Raw genomic sequence first — 19,284 nt, forward strand, 5'->3', positions numbered from 1 at the left:
GTGTGTATGAAAAGCAACACTTCTAAATCCCAATTACTAGGGTAGACCTGTCTAAAAGAAAAAAAATAGGTAATGGATGCAGAGATAAGAAGAATCCCTTGAACTTTGCTGCTGTCTCCCACTTATCCTTCTTCCATCTTTTTGAAATGTCATGCTCAGAAAAGTCATGTTGCAGGGAACCATTATTTACTGAGCAAAGGGAGCCTTGCAGGATTATCACTCATAGAAAAGAGCAAGCTTGAGAAGTTTAAAAATAGACTGTGCTAATAATTCTTTTGAAAGATCCATGTGTAAAATGGAAGTTGAGTTCTATTTTATTATGGTGCTTTGATAACAAGATCTATAGGAATTAATTTCAATCATACTTAGCTACAATAGACATTTCAGTTAAAATTTTTCCTTTTAGAATGTGTTACGAGCTACATTCTGAGTTAACTGTTTGTGGTGTTTGCTCTGTCCCTTGTCTCTTTCAATCTTCCTTGTGCTCTCTTCCACAGTCTTCTCTTAAGATAGTGTCTTCTCCCTTTTGCCTATCAGGTAAAGGGCTTTCACACTGACAGCACCGAGCAAATAAATAGTGATGGATGGGATCTCTGTGGGAGCCAGTAGGAGCATTCTGCTGGACCCTGCTGCATTTAATGTCCTTGACAGCTGTATCTAGGAGAACAGAGTTTTCCTTTGTCTGGCTGTGGGGATGAGTACAAGCTATTCTGCATCACTCATCTGAACAGAACAGTGCCACAGAATCCATTTCCACAACTTGCCTTCCTCAGATGATGAAGCCTTGATGGATCTTCTGTACTTGTCCTTCTCCTACCTCTCAGAATTTCAGTCAAATTATGCATAGGTTTTTCTAGAGATACTGCTTTTGCTTCAGTGGGGTCAATAAGTAAAAGCCTATTAAAAATCTGTGCAAATTGTAATACATGCCAGTACAGCATGCACTGCTCTCTCAGCATTTGCAGTGGCATCATCCTGTTGTGACAACAGCAATGGTTTTCTGTTTCTATTGCAGCAGCAAAAGCATTTCTCCCTCACTGTGGCATAGTGGTAGTGATGTTCAGTTCAGTTGCCATCAGAAATGCTCCTTAGGCTCTTGTGCCTTTCCTGGTGGAGAGAAGGAAATTAAGGAGTTCTGCCACATGAGAACTATAGAATACAGTTCTCTGAAATGCAGATCTTGCCTCTCTATGTACAGTTGTTAAAGCCCAGAGAAAGTGGAACTGGCACATTCCTGCAGGTTTGGAGGACCTGAATTAGGCTGTTTAGCTGCAGCATAAAAGGTGAACGGGCCCAGGAACTGACCAGTGTTTGCTTTGGTGATTGGGCCCGTGAGCTGCAGTCTCTTTGAAATGCTCCCCAGTCTGTTCAAAAAAAATTCTCTGCCTGCCTGCAGAGATCCAGGTATCTACTGCTTCTCAAGACAAGTTCTTTCTATGTTTGGAGTGTGGTATAAAGCAGTAGTGAACCTCCTGGTGCTACATTCACAAGGAGAGCAGTGCAATCTGTCTACATGATTGCTGGAACTAAATGCGTATTTGATATGTATATTGTTGGAAATTCCCTTTTGTGTGTGCTTAGGCCACCCTTTGGACATTTTCAGTGCTCACTGAAGAGCATTTTTTGCCATTCCAGATTACTGAGGACTTTAATCTTCGATGTACATAATGGCAGTGTGAACTTCAAATATTCCATGCCACTTTCAAAGCTGTGCACTGCATTGATTACGAACAGAACCTTTAAATGTCAAAAGAAACAAAGCAGAATGAAAGTGTTAGGATCTTCTTTCTCCTTTCATTTTAACTGACTAATTTTGTTTGTTCAAATGTGTTTTGGCTGTAATGTTTTAGAAGTGCATTTTATTTAATAATTTTTAAAGATTTATCTTTTGTTTTAGATAACACAGGTATTTGTATCTTTTCAGGTTCCAGAGTTCTAAATCTGGAAAGATCTACCTCCACAGAGATGTAAGGCTCCTATTCTCTCGGAAATCCATGGAAGTTGATAGCGGCGCTGCATATGAACTCAAATCTTACACTGAATCTCCAACAAATCCTCAGTTTTCACCAAGATGCTAGCAAACAATGGCAAACAAAAGTACTCATTTTGCTGTTGAGTACTCCTTGCAAGCAAAGATTGGTAGAGACAACAGTATAGAGTTAAGTCTGTAAAGGAATAAAAATAGCGCTCAAGAGAAAGAAGGTTCTGTGTGATCCTGGACCAGTTTTTAAAAGGTTTCTGGAATGAGCTTTGTGTATTCCAAGTAGACTGGAAACATACTTAAATCTAATCTTTTTGTACTGTTTAAAACCACTTCATTGGATGTGTTGCAATAGCAAATTCCCAAGTTAGTTTAGTGTTTACACTTTTTATTTTATTTTTCAGTTATTTAATATTTAATGTTTCATTTAATACTCAAGTGATGTTTGTCTTTAGTGTTCTAATGTAGCATAAATCCTATGTAAAATCATACTATGTATTTTTGGCATTAATATTGAAATCTGAAATATATACAGATGTCTTTAATCTGTGTGCTGTTTTAAGTGATATTCATTTAAGTTATTGAAAATGGGGACAACAGGTGAATTTCCATAACATTTCATACTATGCAAGCATTTAGCTGTTTTTTCTCTTTAATGGTACCCTTTTCCATTTTTTCTCACAACCAGATTTAATAACACTTGCAACCACTGTGCAGATTGTTTATTTACTTACTCATGCATTCAGATCATTAATTCAATTCACATTTTGCTCCCTCAATTTATTTTCTTTCCTTAAGGGCCATTTTAATTTTGCTTTCTGTTATTGGTTTTCCTGACATAAAATGTGCACCCTCCCCCATTTTATTTCTCAAATTGTGTTAAAGGATGTACTGTGCAAACAAATTAGTATTTATATCTTAAATATATGCAAAAGCTATGAAACTTGTACTTTTTGTTTTATTTTTAGATGAGAGGATCTTCATGTAATCCTAAATATTTTTCATAGGTCAATTCCATGTAGGCCACTAGGTGGCCATAGGAGGTTTTACTAGCAATGCTACCCTGGGCATATGACTATTTTCCGATACATGTGTGTATTCCTAAAACAAAACAGTCAGATGAACAGTTTATGCTAAGTGTTAAACTGTGTAACTGAGAGAAATAAAGTTAGAAGCATTTGATTATATTTGAACTATATATTTAATAATGAAAATGAAGCTTTATGATGTTTGATGAAGATCTGAGTTTCTCAACTGTCTTACCTTGATTTATGTGTTTTTCTTTACTTTGCTGTAGGTTTTAGAGTGTCAGTAATATGCAAGGTGCCCTTTAATGCTTATCTGATGAAGACTGGAGAAAGGATGAATGTGCATCTTGTATATTCAGCACTGCCCTTAGATGAGAGAAGTCAGTGTATCATGAAATCTCCAGGAAGTCTGCCAGGGAGCGTAAGGGAGACTGCACTTTCCAGATGATACTTATCAACTATCTTGTACATGCAAATGACTGCTGCTCCAAAAGGGCAAAGCTCAGATATTGCTGAGTCCTTTCCCCGCTTCAGCAGTGTTTTCCACTCTTACACCAGGTTTTCAAAGGTTACCTAGCGTTCACTTTAGAGAGAATTGGGGGAAACTGTACAGGAAGAGATTGTTTGCAATTTCTAGTCATTTGTGTGCCCTCTAAAACTGAGAAAAGGTTTCTTTTGGTAGCAGAAGAGTCAAACACAACTGCAGTTGTACTGTGTACAGAACTATGGTCTGGACTAGGATATCAAGAGTGTGTCCTAGTTTCTGTATAGCTGCTATTGAGTCATAAGCAAACAGCATGTATCCTCAAACTATTTTTTTGTGTCATGGTGCACAGCTGCTTGCATACTCAATGAAAAAAAGCATGAGGAAAGGACACATTTTTAATGAAAAGTCACCATTCCCCTGTAGTAGATTAACCTTTTATTTTGCACTGACATTATGCAATGTTTGTATCTTGATAACTTTATTTAAATAGACTTCTCCAAGTCATCTCCATTCAATTATTTGCTTTGAACAGCAAATAAGTGTGGATTTTGAATATGTGGTTACTACAAGTCATGTCTAGGAAATAAATTTGTATTCACTTTAATAGTCAAACTACACTTAGTCCATATATGGATTTGGAATGAAAGTGACCTTGGATTATCTGTGCACAACTTTGATTTTACTGAGTCATTCTCCATTTACAGCTTGATCTGAGTAAACACTTTCCATTAGGGACACACCTGGAGAAATGCTGGATGCTCATAAACTATGAGCTAAATTCTACACAGCCTTCTATGCATAGGTTAAGACTAAACTAATTTTTGAGAGGTCATTGGTTTCTTCTCTTTAGTCCTCAATAGGCTCAACCATATAGCATTATTTTTAATACATGTTTGAGTGGTTTATAAGGGCCTCCAGTGATGGCTGCTACAACTAATCTCTTCCAGTGATAAATTATACTTAGCATGAGAAAGTTATTTATAACATCCAACTAAATCTTGCTGAAGTTGAGTTAAATACTGCTTAGGCCTTTTCACTATAAGCAAAGAAAACAGTTCTTGTATCTCCCTTCTCAGTCTTTTTTTCGTAACTAAGACAACCCCAGACTGTTCAGTCAGCCTTTCTTTTTTGCACCTCTCATCATTCTGGCTCTTTGCTTTCTTCTTTAGGACTGAATTGGTCTTGAAGTGTCTGAGGCTGGACACAGCATCCCAGTCAGGGCCTCTCTGTGCCAATCAGACTGGAAGAATGGGTTGATAAATCACATGGATTAAAGTCCTCTTCATACATCCTGTTGTAATACGCTGTTTTTCAGTATCAGGAGGTGTCAACTTGAATTCATCTTGTTACCCAGTATAAGAGATGTCCTACCTGCTTGTTCCCAGAATGGTAGCTCTCCCTATTGAACTTTATTCTCTCACTACCCAAGATTTTATATGCTCAACACAGCATTGCTGTTTGAAGAACTGATAGCTGTTTCCAACAAACTTGCATCCACCACATTAAAGTTTCATCTAATTAAGTTTCCCTAGTTTGCATGGGGAAGTGTCAGAAGCCTTATTAATGCCAGAAGGCATCTGGAACTTCAGCCACCTTCACCCACTTCTCCACATGGTCTGTTTCCTTTTTCTTAAAGGAAAGATGATTGTGTGAAACCCTGTTCTTAACTGTGAATTCTTGCCTAGCTACTCAGTTTCTTTTGAGTGCTTATTTTAGATGATTTATCAAGTCATTATTGACAGCTTAATTACATAGCTTGTATTCTGTCCTCCCCTTACTCTTATTCAAATTCAGGAAAAGTGACTCCTGGAAACCCATTCATTTGTTACAGGTTCCTATATGAATCACCAGTAATTAACTGGAGATTGCTTCTGTCATTCTCTAATCTCTTAAGGATATTTTTTCATCCAAGTTGAAAATATTTACCAAAACTAATTAAAGTAACCTGTAAACCAGTCTTTCCTTCTTCCAGCTAGAGGCTATACTCCATTTGTTACACTATTTACCTTGATCATGCCAGATTGAACAAAAAGAAACATTAAACTCTTTGGTCTTTACAAGTTTTGTTCAGTAATATTTCAGTGCCCCCTTGTCTTCATGATCTGCTTTAGATACACATCCTTAAAAACTGACCTAGTTTCTGTAGGCTGCTTTCTTGTATTTGAGGCCATTGAAGAATTTATTTCCCATCTCTCCTCTGCATTGTGTTCCCTTAAAGAAATAATTATATTAAGGAACTGCTGAATCCTTGAAACTGTTTTCCCTCACATTAATTTTCTAAGAGATTTGAAAGAAATTCCTGAAGTTTGCATTCTTGTCTGCAGTCACTGCTTTGGTCTTCTGCTTCCTTTTAAAAATCTTTGAACTTCATCCTTTTTATGATCATTTTTTCTATGTTGCTCTGTTTTTCACACTTTCAGATCGTTTCTCCCTGATTTTGCTAGAAGCAAATGTGGCACACCCACCACTGGCATGGCTTTTTTCATCATTAAGAAAAAAACCACTGGTGCGCTCTATGATTATTTTTCTGTGCAATCTGCCTGGCTGTATCCCTTTCTGAATGAGGGATGTTGACATTCCTTGGGTTCCCCGCAGCTACATGATCCTGGTTTCTGGACAAATCTCTCAGGTGCACAAGAAACCTCTTACTGGTACAATTCAGCTGTGGCAAAATCATTGACAGCTTCTGTTTTCACAGACCTTTCTGCCTTGCCTCTTGTTTTCTTCCCAACCACAATCACACAAAGCCTGTCATGGCCAGTCCCTCCAGAGCTGTGCCAAGTAGAATCCATACCTTGCTGTTCACATAATCCTTCTATTTAGGGACCCCTAAATATTTATTAATGGTGGGCTATTTAAACCCCTCCTTTATGCTCTTGGAAGAGAGTCCACAGAAGGTTATTGTTCAGCCAAGAACCAGACTGAAAAGTAAATGGGGAGGGAATAAAATACTCCATATAACTTCATCCTGTGCTGTTAAGGAGTTCCAGGGGACTGAGACCTCCTATCCTGTCAGCTGCTGTCTGGGATTCAAGAGATCCTCGAGTAAAGCTGCTGAGGACTCGGCTCCTTGTATTTTGATCACTAAAAGTGGCCGAAACAACTAACTTCAGCCAAGCAGTAAAGGTTTTTTTCCCTTTACCCTGGTGCTGGTGCTGAGCAGGGGAGGCCACGCAGGCCTGACAAGCCGGGGTTAGGGGTTGTAGTGAGGTGGGGGCCTGTGAGGGGACCAGAGGAAGTGGCTTTAAGCTGAGACGCGGGAGATTGTCATTAGATACCAAAGAGTTTTCACTGTTCGGCTGGTGAGGCCTTGGAACAGGCTGCCCAGGGCGGCGATGGAGTCGCCATCCCCGGAAGCGTTTCAGAGACGTCTGCCTCTGGCTCCGGGTGATGTGGTTTTGTGGTTACAGGGACGCCTCTACGGGTGGACTGGACCATACTGAACGTCTCTTCCAACCCTAATGTTTCTGTAATTCCGTGATTCTAACGGGCGGAACACCGGGGCACTGCAGCTTCTGAGAGCCGCCCAGCGCTGCCCCCGGAGCCGGGTCCCGAACCCGCGGCCCCGGAAGTGACGCGAGGAGCGCGGGCGGATCCCGCCCCCGAGCCCCAGCCCGCGCGCGCGGGGGCCGAGGCGGAGGAAGTCTGGCCCCGCCGACGCGCCGTCGCGCGCGCCGCCGCCGCCATCTTGTGCGGGAGGAGGCGGCGGCAGCAGCAGCAGCAGCAGCAGCAGCAGCAGCGCGGAGGAGCCGCGGCCGCGCCTCCCGCCCGCCTCCTTCCCTCCTTCCCGGCTTCCCTCCTTCCCGGCCCCGCCGTCCCGCTGCCGCGGCGCCATGTCTGCCGAGAGCCCCGAGCCCGCCTCGGCCGAGGAGCAGAAGGTGGGTGGCCGGGCCGAGAAGCACAGGGAGGCCCGCGGGGCTTCTCCCGCTTCCATCGGCGCGGCCGAGCCTCTCCCTCCCTCAGCCGAGCGAGCCCCGCGGGCCGCAGCGTGTCCCGGGCCCGGCCGCCCCTCAGAGTACCGGCTGCCCCGGGCTGTCCGCCGCCGCGCAGCAGGGCCGGGCGGCGCTCCCCGGGCAGGACGGGCCCCGCCGCCTGCGGCCGTGTGGGGCTGGAGGCGGAGGAGCCGCACCACCGTGATGGCTCGGGAGCTGGTGTTCCCTGGCGATCCGCGGTGTGCTCTGGCCTGGCCGGGCCGATGGCGCTCCCTCTCTCGTTCTCCGGCTTCGGCCCCGCTCCCTCCGGGTGCTGCGCGGGCCGCGCCGTGCTGCGCGATGGGCTGCGGCTCACGATCGCAGCGGCGGGGTGGACACCAGCCACAATCCGGAGGCTAAACGTCTGTTTCACTTCTAGAAAATGTTCCGCTTTTAATGTAATCAGTTCAGGAGAAAAAATACCCAAATCACAACGACCGTGACCTGTGCTAGTTAAGGCTTCTAGAAAGAATAACTGGCTGGGTTATCTTGTGGTGGCCCTCTTATGTCATCTCTGTAGCTAATAATTGTATCGTTTCTCAAGTGGGATTTGGTTTCATAGATGGCTGTGCTGTGACTTTAAGAAGCCGTTTGTTTTTCAGTCTTGTCATTGCTGTGGGAGCCTGGTTGCAATCCCCGCGGCTATGATCCGGAGAAGTTATGAAACACAAGTACTGCTTTGAAGGACGCTAAAAGAAAAAGCTTAATCTACCTCATCTGATAAGTTTTTGTTTAATAATTTACAATTTGTAATATGAGTTAGTCGCACGAGTAGAGCTTTAGGAGTTAATATGGAATGATACCTTCTCAATAGGTGCTGTAATCAGAACCAGCTTCTTAGGCAGGTCTGTAATCTGCTCTTAAATAGGTGTGTTCTGCAGTGTGGCTTAACGTTCATGCTAGGTAGGCTGCTGAAGGGATACTGTTCCTGTTCAAAGCCTATAAAAATAAGTCCCTGGCCTGTGCAGCACTCCTAGAATAGCTCTGTAATAAGAGCATAGTTAAACATGTGGCAGCACATTTATTGTAATGCCTTCTAGGGTGTTCTTATGAAGTCAGGTGACTGGGGCTGATCTTCCTAACGAACTTTCAGACTGAAGTCTTGAAATGTCATGTTTATGCAGTGGTTGGAAAAATTACCCTTTATTTGAGAGACGGGAGTTCCTTGCTGATCTCCTAATTTAGTTTTATTCTTATAAGGTGTTCAAGAAAAATTATATAACATCAATAAAAGAAAACTTTGCTTTCTGCAAGATTATGTCTTAGTCTGATACTGTGATATCAGTGCCGTTATGACATTGCAATATTAACCTCCACTAAAACTATTTGTCTGGGTAGGCAGAATTGAACATTCACTCAGTTAATGCTTAGCTCTGGAGCACTTACATAAACAACCCATTTTGCAGTACTTACTTGTATGTATGCTTAAAAAAGATGATGCCCCTAAATGAACTTTGAGGCAGTGTTTTCATAATCAGAGATTTTTTCTAAACTTTTTTGACATGCTGTAAGAAGCTTGTGCTGAGCGAGAAAGGTTTTTACCTACAGTGATACAAACTGAAAATCTGCCAAAGACCAGCGTTTCCTGTTCTTGGTATGAAAACTCAGGACAGTGACGGGGAAGTTCAGAAACAAAGGAAGTTTGGATATAGGAAAACGTATGTTTGGTTGACTCTTTTTGCCTTAAAAGCCTGTATTTTTCAGGAAACTGTTAGAGGTGGTGCATTTTGTTGCTGAACTGGCTTTTGCCACATCAGTTTGCTGTAGGGTTGTGCTGTTGCCGTGTTTTTCCCATTTTCTGCTTTGCATTTTGTCTAATGTCTTCTGGTAAAGATGAGCCATTCATACCAGAGTTTTAAAAGGTTGATGGCTCTTTTTTATAGTCATGCAGGTCAGTTGTCCAGCAGATACAGAACTTTATGCCGCTAGAACCACTGCAAAGATTAAAAGCAAAAGCTGTCTTTTAAGTGAGTTAGGTAACTACTGCCTTCCTGGTAGATCATTTTAATGACTTCATGAGCTGTGTCAGATTCCTGTAGAGAACTAAAATTATAACTTTTGTGTGGTTGTCACTGGGAAGAAGAGCGTGGTATATCTTGATTCCTGCCCACTCCCCAGTCATTTGTTAGTCACTTGGTTGTTGCTTCTGTAATTCGAGGGAGAATGTTCTGAATGTAGGAGTGGCTTGGATTAAAGTCTTCGGGGCTCAGCAGCACATCTCCGAGAGTGTTCAATACCATCTAGTCCTCAGAAGAATATAAGATCAGGACGTGCAGGCAGTGATCTTCCCAAGAAAACTCTCCGAGGTCTCAGCAATCTGATTTAAAAGGCTTCTGAGCTGCAAATGAACACATCGAATTGCTTTCTGAATCTAAGTTCTTGGCACCCCCTGTATCCTTCAGCAAGGAGTTCTGCAGCTTAACTGTATTTTATGTGAAGAACTGTTGTCTTAAGTATTTTTTGAACCTGCCATCAGCTGGTTTTGTTTGACACCCCAAGTCGTGGTATTGAAATTCTTTCATTTGTGTTCCGTGTGTTTTTGAGTCTTAGTTGTTGTTGGTCATCAAGAAGAAGCAGCCGTGCTCTGTATCCTTTTGAGCTGCATTGATGCGTAACACAGTGTTTGTGTTTGGATTGCTTGCTGTGCTATAATTTGTCAGCCCTGTGAGTTTGTATAAATGTCTCCTTTGATGCACCGTGAATACATATTTATCTAAGCTATTTATTGTTGGTCTTCTCATCTTAAAAAATACGTCCTTTTGGTTTTTAGTGGCAAAATAATGCCCCCTCAAATACTCTGTTGGCTCAGCAGTGAGTACCCAGTGATTCAGCATTAGATGTTGAAAGTGTTGAGCTGAAAGGATTACTTTTGAGCAAATCCAGTCCGTGTTGGCATTCTGATGAACCACAATAGGGAGAGCAGCAGTTGCGTGATCTTTGTAATGCACGAGAACTGCAGGCTTGGCTAGCGTGATACTGCCTCGTGAGAAGTAGTGTGGTTCTCTGTCCGTAGTGTCAGGGAAACTTTGCCCTTTATTTGTGTTTGTATTTTGCATTGTATTGCCTAGCTGCATTTTCATCTAATAAAAAGCAGTGGTTCCTGTTGTCACAGAAGTTTCTCTTCAATTGTTATGAGAGTTTCTATTTTTTCCTTGGGAGGACCGTTAATTCAGCTTCCTGTTGTATTGTGCAAAGCTGTCCTTGAGGTGTTGTGGCTAAGTGGAGCAACTAGAAAATGTTATATTCTAAATCATGTATATCTATTCATCATAATGTTATAATGTTTGTTTCTGAGGCATCTTACCAGAAAGATGTTGAATCTTACACAACCTGGAGCATTTTACAAGGAATAGAGAAGAGCACCTAGGGATAGGCGAGTGTGGTGGTGGTGGCTCTCGTTCCTCAGCAGTTCTGGCTTAAGTAGCTCCCAGCTCCTTGTGTTCCTGTCCTCCCTGCTGCTGTGTTAACATACCTGTTTGTGCAGCTGCTTGGTCATCCAGGCTCTGGAAACCGATCCAAACAAAACAGCCCAACAAGGGGAGAAGAAAAAAATGATTAAATGGTTATTTTTCTGCTGAATCAGTTTCTGTAACCCCTTACTAGGGAGTACAGGCAGTCATGCTGATTGATGCAATGCAAAGGATGATGACAGGCATGGAGAAGAGTCTGAAGGGACTGCCTAAGCAGCTCTTAAGTGGACATGAAATCTTAGTCATAAATGAATGAAATCCTCCTGATTTCAATGGCAATTCTTACTTCCTGCCTGAAAGTCTTTCTGTGACTTCAGGTGATAATAACGATTCTACACTACAGCAGTCAGTGCAAATCATTACATATTTTCTCTGAACTAGCAGTGGTTTGCATTAAAAAAAAAAAAAAGGCTGTGGCCAAATAGTGGAAAAAAACAAACCAAGGATTTTGAATGAAAGATATTTTAGAAACTATCCAGTAGAATAACTTGTACTTCATACATCAAATTGCTACATGGATGTGGACCAGATGAGTGTGAAGTAGAGGCCAGTGAACAAATTGCAGTTTAGCCAAATGAGTATCTCTTAAATTATTATTTTGAGCATCCATGTTTTACGGTATACTCATAAAACAGGCATTTTATTTTACACAAATGCACTATCCAACTGTCTTCATCCTCATAATTTCAGGATAATTATAGACATGTATAGAGAAACACAGTATTGCTATTAATGTAACAGCAGGCATGTTTTTGAGACTGTTTCACAGTGAATATTAACACATTACAGCTGAAGCAGCCTTACAGATCAACGTGGCAGTGGAAGTGCCAGTCTGCCTGTGCAACTAAATGACGAAATGGGCATTTGGAAAAAAAGTCCTGTGGTTCTTGCTCAGTATTCAACATTTGTTTGTTCTTAGTGGACTCCTTGTTTTGACAAAAAAAAAAAAGTTTTGTTTGAGGCTTTTTTTTCAAGCTTGAATAATTCAAACTACTTTTCTTTGAGGGGGAAGTGTGCACATCTTCAGTATCTCCAGGAAGGGTGTCTTAAAAGGGGAGGTTGAACCCCTTCAGTTGCTGTCAGGATTTGAGAAAGAATGTATGAAAATGTCTAATCAGATAATTGTTATGCTCACTTGGTAGCAGCAATGGGCATGTGGGTGTATTACCTGCAAAGCTGTTCTGCATAAATATACACTGCTGTATGTTTCACTTAGAGTATCACTGATTGTCTTTCAGGAAATGGAAGATAAGGTAATAAGTCCAGAAAAAGCTGAAGAAGCAAAATTGAAAGCAAGATACCCTCATTTGGGCCAGAAGCCAGGAGGCTCGGACTTCTTGAGGAAGAGGCTTCAAAAAGGAGTAAGTTCCTTATTGTCCACAGGGTATGGACAACAAAATCCAAAATTCCTGTATCTGCGATTTTTTTTCCCATTCCACAGGCTTTTGCATGGAACGAGTCCTAAGAACTTTAAATTTTGAGAAAGCAGGAGGAAGAGAAATTTGTCTCTGCAAAACAAATGCCAGGTTGGCAGGATAGCTGTTTACAGCATCAGTGGCTCAACCACACTTGTTATAAAAAATTAAACTTAGAAGCTGCTGTGATAGACTTGAAAAAACATTAGGATAGAAACTCATCCTGATTTTATCATGCTCATTCTTAACCCCCAAAATTGATGTCCACTCCTTTTATCCATGTTTCTAGCACATGAAAGTTTGGTGTCTGCTGTTAGACCAGGCATCATCTGACATTAGTGGTTTGAGAATGGTAGTATTATTCTGGATATACTCCCAGACCAAAAAATAATGATAGAAGAATGAAGAGTGAGTGAATATTTCAGCATTGTTCCACATCTAACCAGTGTCTCTTATTTTCTTAGCTATTTGATCGGGGATTTTTTTTTAGTGTAATTATTCATAGAGTGATTATGTAATGCCTTTCAGGCATGCTAGAACCCTGTTCTTGGAATAATCCTAGTATGTCACTGTTTCTGATGGTGCTTTCATTGCTGTCACACTGTTGTGTGTTTTTTTCTACTAGTGTCTGGGCCCTTTCAGTACAGGCAATGATTCCAAGTATAAATACTTGGCAAACCAGCTGGTGGAGTTCAGTGCTGATCTAAATCTGTGCTATCTGGTAACATCTCTTGGGAATTGTTGCTGTTGGCAGGTTTTTTGGATAATGTTTGTCTCCTAAGTTGGAACATACAAAGCAGCTAATGGCTGCTGGGCCTGGGCAGGTGGTAGATGAGGCGACTCCCTCTGAGTTATGCTGCTGCGAGGTCAAAGGCAGCCTGAATGAGACTTCATCGGGTTCAGGGTATGTGTAGACACAGAAGGGAGTGGTGAGTATGTATTGTGATGATATCTCAGGAAAGCAGGCCAGCATTCACTCAGCAAGGATTGATAGCCATAAAGGAATTAGGACTGCTTGCACTTGGTGCAAACGTGAGAAAATCTCACCACAAGCAGTAACAACCTGTACAATATCTTCATCTTAATTATACACTATTGAATGCAAAGGTTCTTGCAGCATTTACTTTCAAATTTGAGCACAGACAGATCAATGGCCATCTTAATTGACTTTTGCTACTCTTGGTAAAAGATAGCATAAACTTGTGGATTCCAGTTCATGATATGCCTTCTGCAGTTCCTGATGTGGTGATATAGCTTTCTTCCATTTTATTTTTCATTATTTCAGTTTAGTGTGCTCGGTGTCTTAAATGAGGAGGTATCTTTACTTGATAGAGATTCTGGTGTACACTGGGCTGCCTGTACCAAGGAAGGTTTAAAACAGAGTGAGGGTAGTGTGTGTGCTTTCAGGTAGTGTTTCTGACACAGAGGCACTTGGACAGACATAATTGGTTTGAAGGGAATGCTCAAATGCAGGCCATCTGTGAGAAGCTAGAATAAATCAGGAAAATGCTGAGCATTTTGCAGCTGGTTGGTACTAATGCAGAATAAAGACTGATGGCAATGTGCTGCCTGGAAGCACTTAGACACAGCAGGTAGTGATGGCTGTTGTTCAGCTGACTGAGGACTAAGCTTGTACAAAACTAACTGAAGACTCTGCTCTTCAGAGATGGTTGTGATTGTAAGAGTAGTTAGTGCTGTAAATCTTAATCCTGAATCTAATTTTTTTTGCCTCATATGAAATCTGTTCAAAATCATGGATTACAAGTATCTTAGTGGTAGACCTCATGGTAAGACGTAAAAACAATGCAACCATTCCTGCAAAATGTGTCAGGGAGCAGTTGAAAACTTGATGCAGAGCTGGGATGAAATTCCATGCCTCATCTCACCGTGATGTGGATAAATAACAGTCATTTGGCTTTGACATGCATAGATAATTTAATATTCTGAGAAATGTGGCTGCTCTTAAAGGTAATGCTAATAAAAACTTGCTGATATATTAAGGAACACTGTTTTTCAACAAGGAATTTCAAACTTAATTTACTTTTGTATTCAGAAAAAAATGGAATGTGGGATAATAATTTCCTTGACATAGTTCAGAAGGACTGTACAGTAGATTTGACTTTGCTAAATAATTGGTTTGGGAACTTGAGGGATTATAGTTTCACTGTTTTAACATGTGCAGAGAAGGGGTTTTCTTGTTAGCACGCAGTTTCATGCTGCTTTGATCTCTGATGTGATAGACCAGGCTCTGTTCTCCAGCTTTAATTTGTGCATTGTTTGGTTATTCTGTGTAGCAGAACCTGTTCACTGCAACAAAATTTGCAAACCTCAAGGTTTCAGTTGTGGGAGATGAGCTTTTGGTAAAACCAGGGCAAAAATAATGTTCGCATTATTGTTCACAATAATGTTCACAATGATGTTAAGAGTTTAGCTATCTGTGCTTAGTAGTCTTGATAATACCTTTTTTTAATCAATGTAGAGCCACCTTGACGAATCAGGGAGATTTTACAACCTTTTAAAATTTAAAATACCTATTTAACAATGTAATTCAGTGTATACATCTGATAAGATTTCAGGCTTTTAAGTATATGTGTTTTGTCTTCTAGCAAAAATACTTTGATTCTGGTGATTACAACATGGCTAAAGCAAAGATGAAGAATAAGCAACTGCCTACTGCAGCTCCTGACAAGACAGAAGTCACTGGTGACCATATTCCTACTCCACAGGATCTTCCACAGCGGAAACCATCTCTTGTTGCTAGCAAGCTGGCTGGCTGACGAGAACAGCTGAACTGCATGATTATTCTCATTCCTGTTCTTTCTCCTTAATAGTTATTTCTCACCCACCCTCACATCCCCCTTTTTCTTTCTTACACTAAGTCATGAGACTGACAGCTTTGCAGGTAGCGATAGCATGTGCTGCTATTGTAAGGGAATACTGTTAAGAGTAAAACGTAGTATTTGGACTAGTTGAGAACAATGCACTGATTTAAAAGGACAAGTTTGGTTAGAGCAATGTAATCTACTTGAAAATGTACATATTGCCCATTTCCTAGTGTAGGACTGGTTCCAGCAAGTGACATCGCAAGTTTTACAACTTCTAATGTTTATGCTTTTGTTATTTCATCTTAATTACAGCATATTTGTATTTAATATAACCTCCAGTTGTGTTGGGTTTTTCTTCCGTGTTTGGGTTTGTTGTCTAAAATAGAGGTTTAGACCACAAGTTGCTGGATGGTAAAGCATGTATAAAAACAAAGACAGGGCTCTGATTGAATTTTGTTTCTGCTTTTAAACTTGAACGGCCTTAAACCTGTTTCAGCTTTAACAATAGAGTTTTTACTTGGGCAATATTTGCCCATTCTGGCATAACTCTTGTGAACCTAGTGCTTATTGACAACTGCCTGTTGAAGCTGGTGTTCTTTTCAGTTCCGTAGCTTAGGACACACTTTCGTTGAAGATGTGGATGAAGTGTGCATGTGCATAGACTGTTGAATTCACTCTTGTGCCATTCTTTGTAAATACAATAGTTTTGCACAACCTTTTGCAAACGTCTATTAGTTTTACATTTTAAAAAGCAGATAATGTGCCAATCAAAGCACAAGTGATTCTGTATCTTTCAAAGTCTTGTCCTGAAACTAAGAGCCCAGAATCTTGCTACTGAAAGTAAAAATTGTATACCTGAAATTTGTGAAACACATTTACACTTGACTCACACTTAACGCTTTTGCAGTTGTACATTTTGTTTCACAACAATATCCAGCATTCAAATATAAATCTGGAATTTGTACCTATATTTGCAGGCAAGTGCCCTTTCTCTTCAGTAGTTGTTTAAGCTTTTAAAGCAGAAATGCTCTGTTGATATGGAATATGACTAAGTGTACTGTTCTAGAGAGTTCCCTGTGTGGCAAACACCATATCTAGGCTCACTAGCATTTGATATGCAGTTACCCTTGGGCTATTTTAGACTTCTGGAAGCAGAAAGGTATCTTTTTTTTTTTCCTTGGACTCCTGAAGAGGTAGTAAACCATTTCCTTTTCTTTGTTCTACAGCAGCCCCTCACTGGTTTTGGGAAAATAAATATCTGGAAAGGTATTTCTATAATGACCTATTGAGAAATAGGTAACTTTTCATATCAGAAAATAGGAATGAACTCCATTTCATGTTTATGATGAAGGTTGTAAGTACTAGATAGCCAAAATACATAGTTGATATTAGCCAGGTGAATTGATGCATTTAAAAGCATGTTAGTTCAATGAAATCAGAATATTGTAAGTGGTGTATGATCCATAATATAATTGATTTTCATTTAAGTAGTCACAGCCTTCACATTCTTTGGGGGAACAAGAAACTCTTTGGGAAGATCAGTTTACTGAACGCCTCTCTTTTAAAAAATAGTTTGGTAACAGCCTATTAAGAACAAAGCACCAATGTGAGTATTTTAAGAGAAAATACTTAAAGATGCATGATTTTAGAAGCTTGTACTTTGTGCTGACATATTCAGAAAGGTCTTGGGGTATAAAGGACTGCTAGTCAAAACCAGTGCTGGCCCATATCTTCTGCAATGCTCTCTTCTAAAGGCAAACAAGGTGGTCAAGAGAAAATGAATAGTCTCTATTTGGTCCTGTTCTGGTCAGAACATACAGTGTCTAGGTAAGGGTTTTGATTCAGAGAAGCACTTCCAGAGAATTTCAAAATTGCTAACCTGATTCTTTTCAAGTCCATACAGCCCTTTTCTAGTAATTAGATGGGCTTTGTCAAGCTTGTCCTTACTCCTTATACTCCCCTAGTATTACAAATAATTTGTGGTTTTTGCAGAACTTTTTGCAGTTTGAAAGAAATGGACCTACCTGACTTCTTTAAGAAATTAGGCTGGAAGAATAACACAGAAACTGGAATACTGAAGCAAGCTGCTTTTTACAGATGTTTGTTCTAATGTGAAAACCCCTCTTTATTTCTTTGTATAAATGAAATTGAAACTTAATGATAAGACTGGGCCTGAAAGAAATGTTGAACAGCTTAAGGTGACTTGCTGTGTATTGTCTGGTGCCACTATTCTGTAGCTCCCCTAAGGTGAGTTCTCTTGATCTTTGGGAAGGTTTAAAAAGATAGCCATTTAAATTTAAACATTCCACTCACTTAGCTACAACTCAGCTTGCCCTGCTGGTTGGACAACACAAGCTCTTCCGATGCTCACCCAGTGACTTGCAGTTCCTAAGATTACTACAAATTCTGCTATGAATATATTATCCATGTGTATATTTGAAGTACTGTAATACTAACTAGGTCAGTGACTGATTATGAGCCTTCACATCTGACAGACCTCAGCAGCAGGCACAGCTATTTTGATTCTATACACTGTATAAAACTTAAGTCCAGTAGTCACTTAACAGTAAATGGAACATGACTGCAAATCGATGCTTACTTTCAGCTTACTCCAGCAAGATAACTCAGCTATCCAAACTGATGTACATAATGTATTATATGAGTTTTACCATTTGATAATTGCCTTTTTCAAAGAAAACCTGTCCACACTATAGACTGGCAGTCCCTTTCATATCTTGCCTTTAAAAATAGATGGTGTTTAGTTGTTAGAGTAGTACTCATGTAGGCTTGTAATAGAAGGTAGCACCAACATTTTATTTGAGATAGTTAAGTGGATTAATTACAACTTCACAGATATGTCCCCAAATCTGTAACACCAAAGGCTTCTCTCTCATTGTTCTTGATGTAGTAGGACAGTGTTTGCGTAAAGGCCACAGGAGTACACTTTGTTGGACATATTTACACCCAGTCAAGATGTTAAGGTGATAAAAATGTCAATTGTTCTTTACAAACTTACACATTGTATAGTATACAGAATAAATTGATTTACTTAGTTTTTATTGCAACATGGAGGTTTGTCTCATCTTTACTGTGGTTTCCTAAACAATACTGGATACTTCGGTATTCTCTGTGGAAAATTTCTAAACCCTAAATCTTGCTACTCTGTATCATTAAAAATATGACTGGGCTTTGGTTTCTAGTATGTTAGACTACAGAATTACTTTAATGTAATCACATTTATATATATTTCAGTGCTTATTTTTCTATTAAGGCAATTAAAGCTTATTGTTTGAAAACTCCGTAACAGATGATTGTTTTGGTCCCTTGCACTGAATGAAGGGGATGTCTGGGAACCAGCCTGGTGTAAAGAAGTTGGCATTGCTTTGGACTGTTGGCCTAAATATGGCAACATTTCCAGAAATCACAATGCTGGGAAAAGTCCAGCTAATTTCCCAGTCAGTCTGAGGCTGGGGTACTGATCTTTGCACAGCTTCGAGAGCCATAGGGTGTTACTTACACAGTTAGCTCAGTGCCCAAGGTTACAGTAACACCCTCTGTGCTCTGCATACCTGCATGGTACACAATTGTCTCTCTTCCAACACGTCTCTTGCATTAAATTTCAGAGTTCTTAACTGCTCATCAGTGCTGGCTGAAACCAGCCCTGTTTGTTTTCTACAGCTGAAGTCTTCAGGCCTGGTCCATGGAGTGTGAGAATATGGGCTTGGCAGAGAACTCACTGCTCGCTTGTCGTACAGTGTGACAACAGAATAGGAAGCCCTATGTGAGAAGGCAATTTCTCTGCCACAGTTGAACAGATGATAGATGTGAACGGAACACAGATGTAAGAAGAAAGATAGGACAGATGACATAAAAATTCAGTATAAAATTCTGCATGTGGACTGTGTCAGTTACATCAGCTATACTTTGTTATCTGGAACACCCTGGGATCTGTGCTCTGAAAAAAGTGCCATCTTTTCAAGAAGATGTGCAAGGTAAGAGATGAGGTCGTTTAAAATCTTGCCAGCAAATATTTGATGCAGGAGATGCATCTTAAAGTAATAAGTAGTCAGTCTGGATATATTACAAACAGGTTGTTTCTTGGCAACT

At 40.4% G+C, this 19,284-nt stretch overlaps 2 protein-coding genes across 6 annotated transcripts in view; both read left to right on the forward strand.

Annotated features, from left to right (window-relative positions):
- The window catches only part of FAM214A (family with sequence similarity 214 member A), a 46,937-nt gene extending 43,769 nt beyond the window's left edge, over window positions 1–3,168 (forward strand). For both annotated transcript variants that reach the window (XM_048317979.1, XM_048317978.1), the window contains exon 12: window positions 1,925–3,168. In XM_048317979.1, coding sequence (XP_048173936.1) covers window positions 1,925–2,078 — 154 coding nt within the window. In that variant the 3' untranslated portion in view covers window positions 2,079–3,168. The remainder of the gene's footprint in view (window positions 1–1,924) is intronic.
- Window positions 3,169–7,232: 4,064 nt separating this feature from the next.
- Window positions 7,233–18,481, forward strand: ARPP19 (cAMP regulated phosphoprotein 19). Of its 4 annotated transcripts, none has more exons than XM_048317981.1 (3): window positions 7,233–7,374; window positions 12,176–12,298; window positions 14,959–18,481. In XM_048317981.1, the coding sequence occupies exons 1-3, from the start codon at window positions 7,330–7,332 to the stop codon at window positions 15,127–15,129; spliced, it is 339 nt and encodes a 112-aa protein (XP_048173938.1). In that variant the 5' UTR covers window positions 7,233–7,329; the 3' UTR covers window positions 15,130–18,481. The 4 variants fall into 4 exon arrangements, with proteins under 4 accessions (XP_048173938.1, XP_048173941.1, XP_048173939.1 ...); XM_048317984.1 differs by lacking the exon at window positions 7,233–7,374 and adding an exon at window positions 9,608–9,968; XM_048317982.1 differs by lacking the exon at window positions 7,233–7,374 and adding an exon at window positions 9,608–9,965.
- The last annotated feature ends 803 nt before the right edge of the window (window positions 18,482–19,284 follow it).

The sequence above is a fragment of the Corvus hawaiiensis genome, chromosome 13 (assembly GCF_020740725.1).
Source record: "Corvus hawaiiensis isolate bCorHaw1 chromosome 13, bCorHaw1.pri.cur, whole genome shotgun sequence".
NCBI lineage: Eukaryota > Metazoa > Chordata > Aves > Passeriformes > Corvidae > Corvus > Corvus hawaiiensis.

Coding starts and splice junctions, on each gene's coding strand:
- ARPP19 (XM_048317981.1), top strand. CDS start 7,330: ATGTCTGCCGAGAGCCCCGAGCCCGCCTCGGCCGAGGAGCAGAAG. Junction 7,375..12,175: donor CCTCGGCCGAGGAGCAGAAG/GTGGGTGGCCGG, acceptor ATTGTCTTTCAG/GAAATGGAAGATAAGGTAAT. Junction 12,299..14,958: donor GGAAGAGGCTTCAAAAAGGA/GTAAGTTCCTTA, acceptor TTTGTCTTCTAG/CAAAAATACTTTGATTCTGG.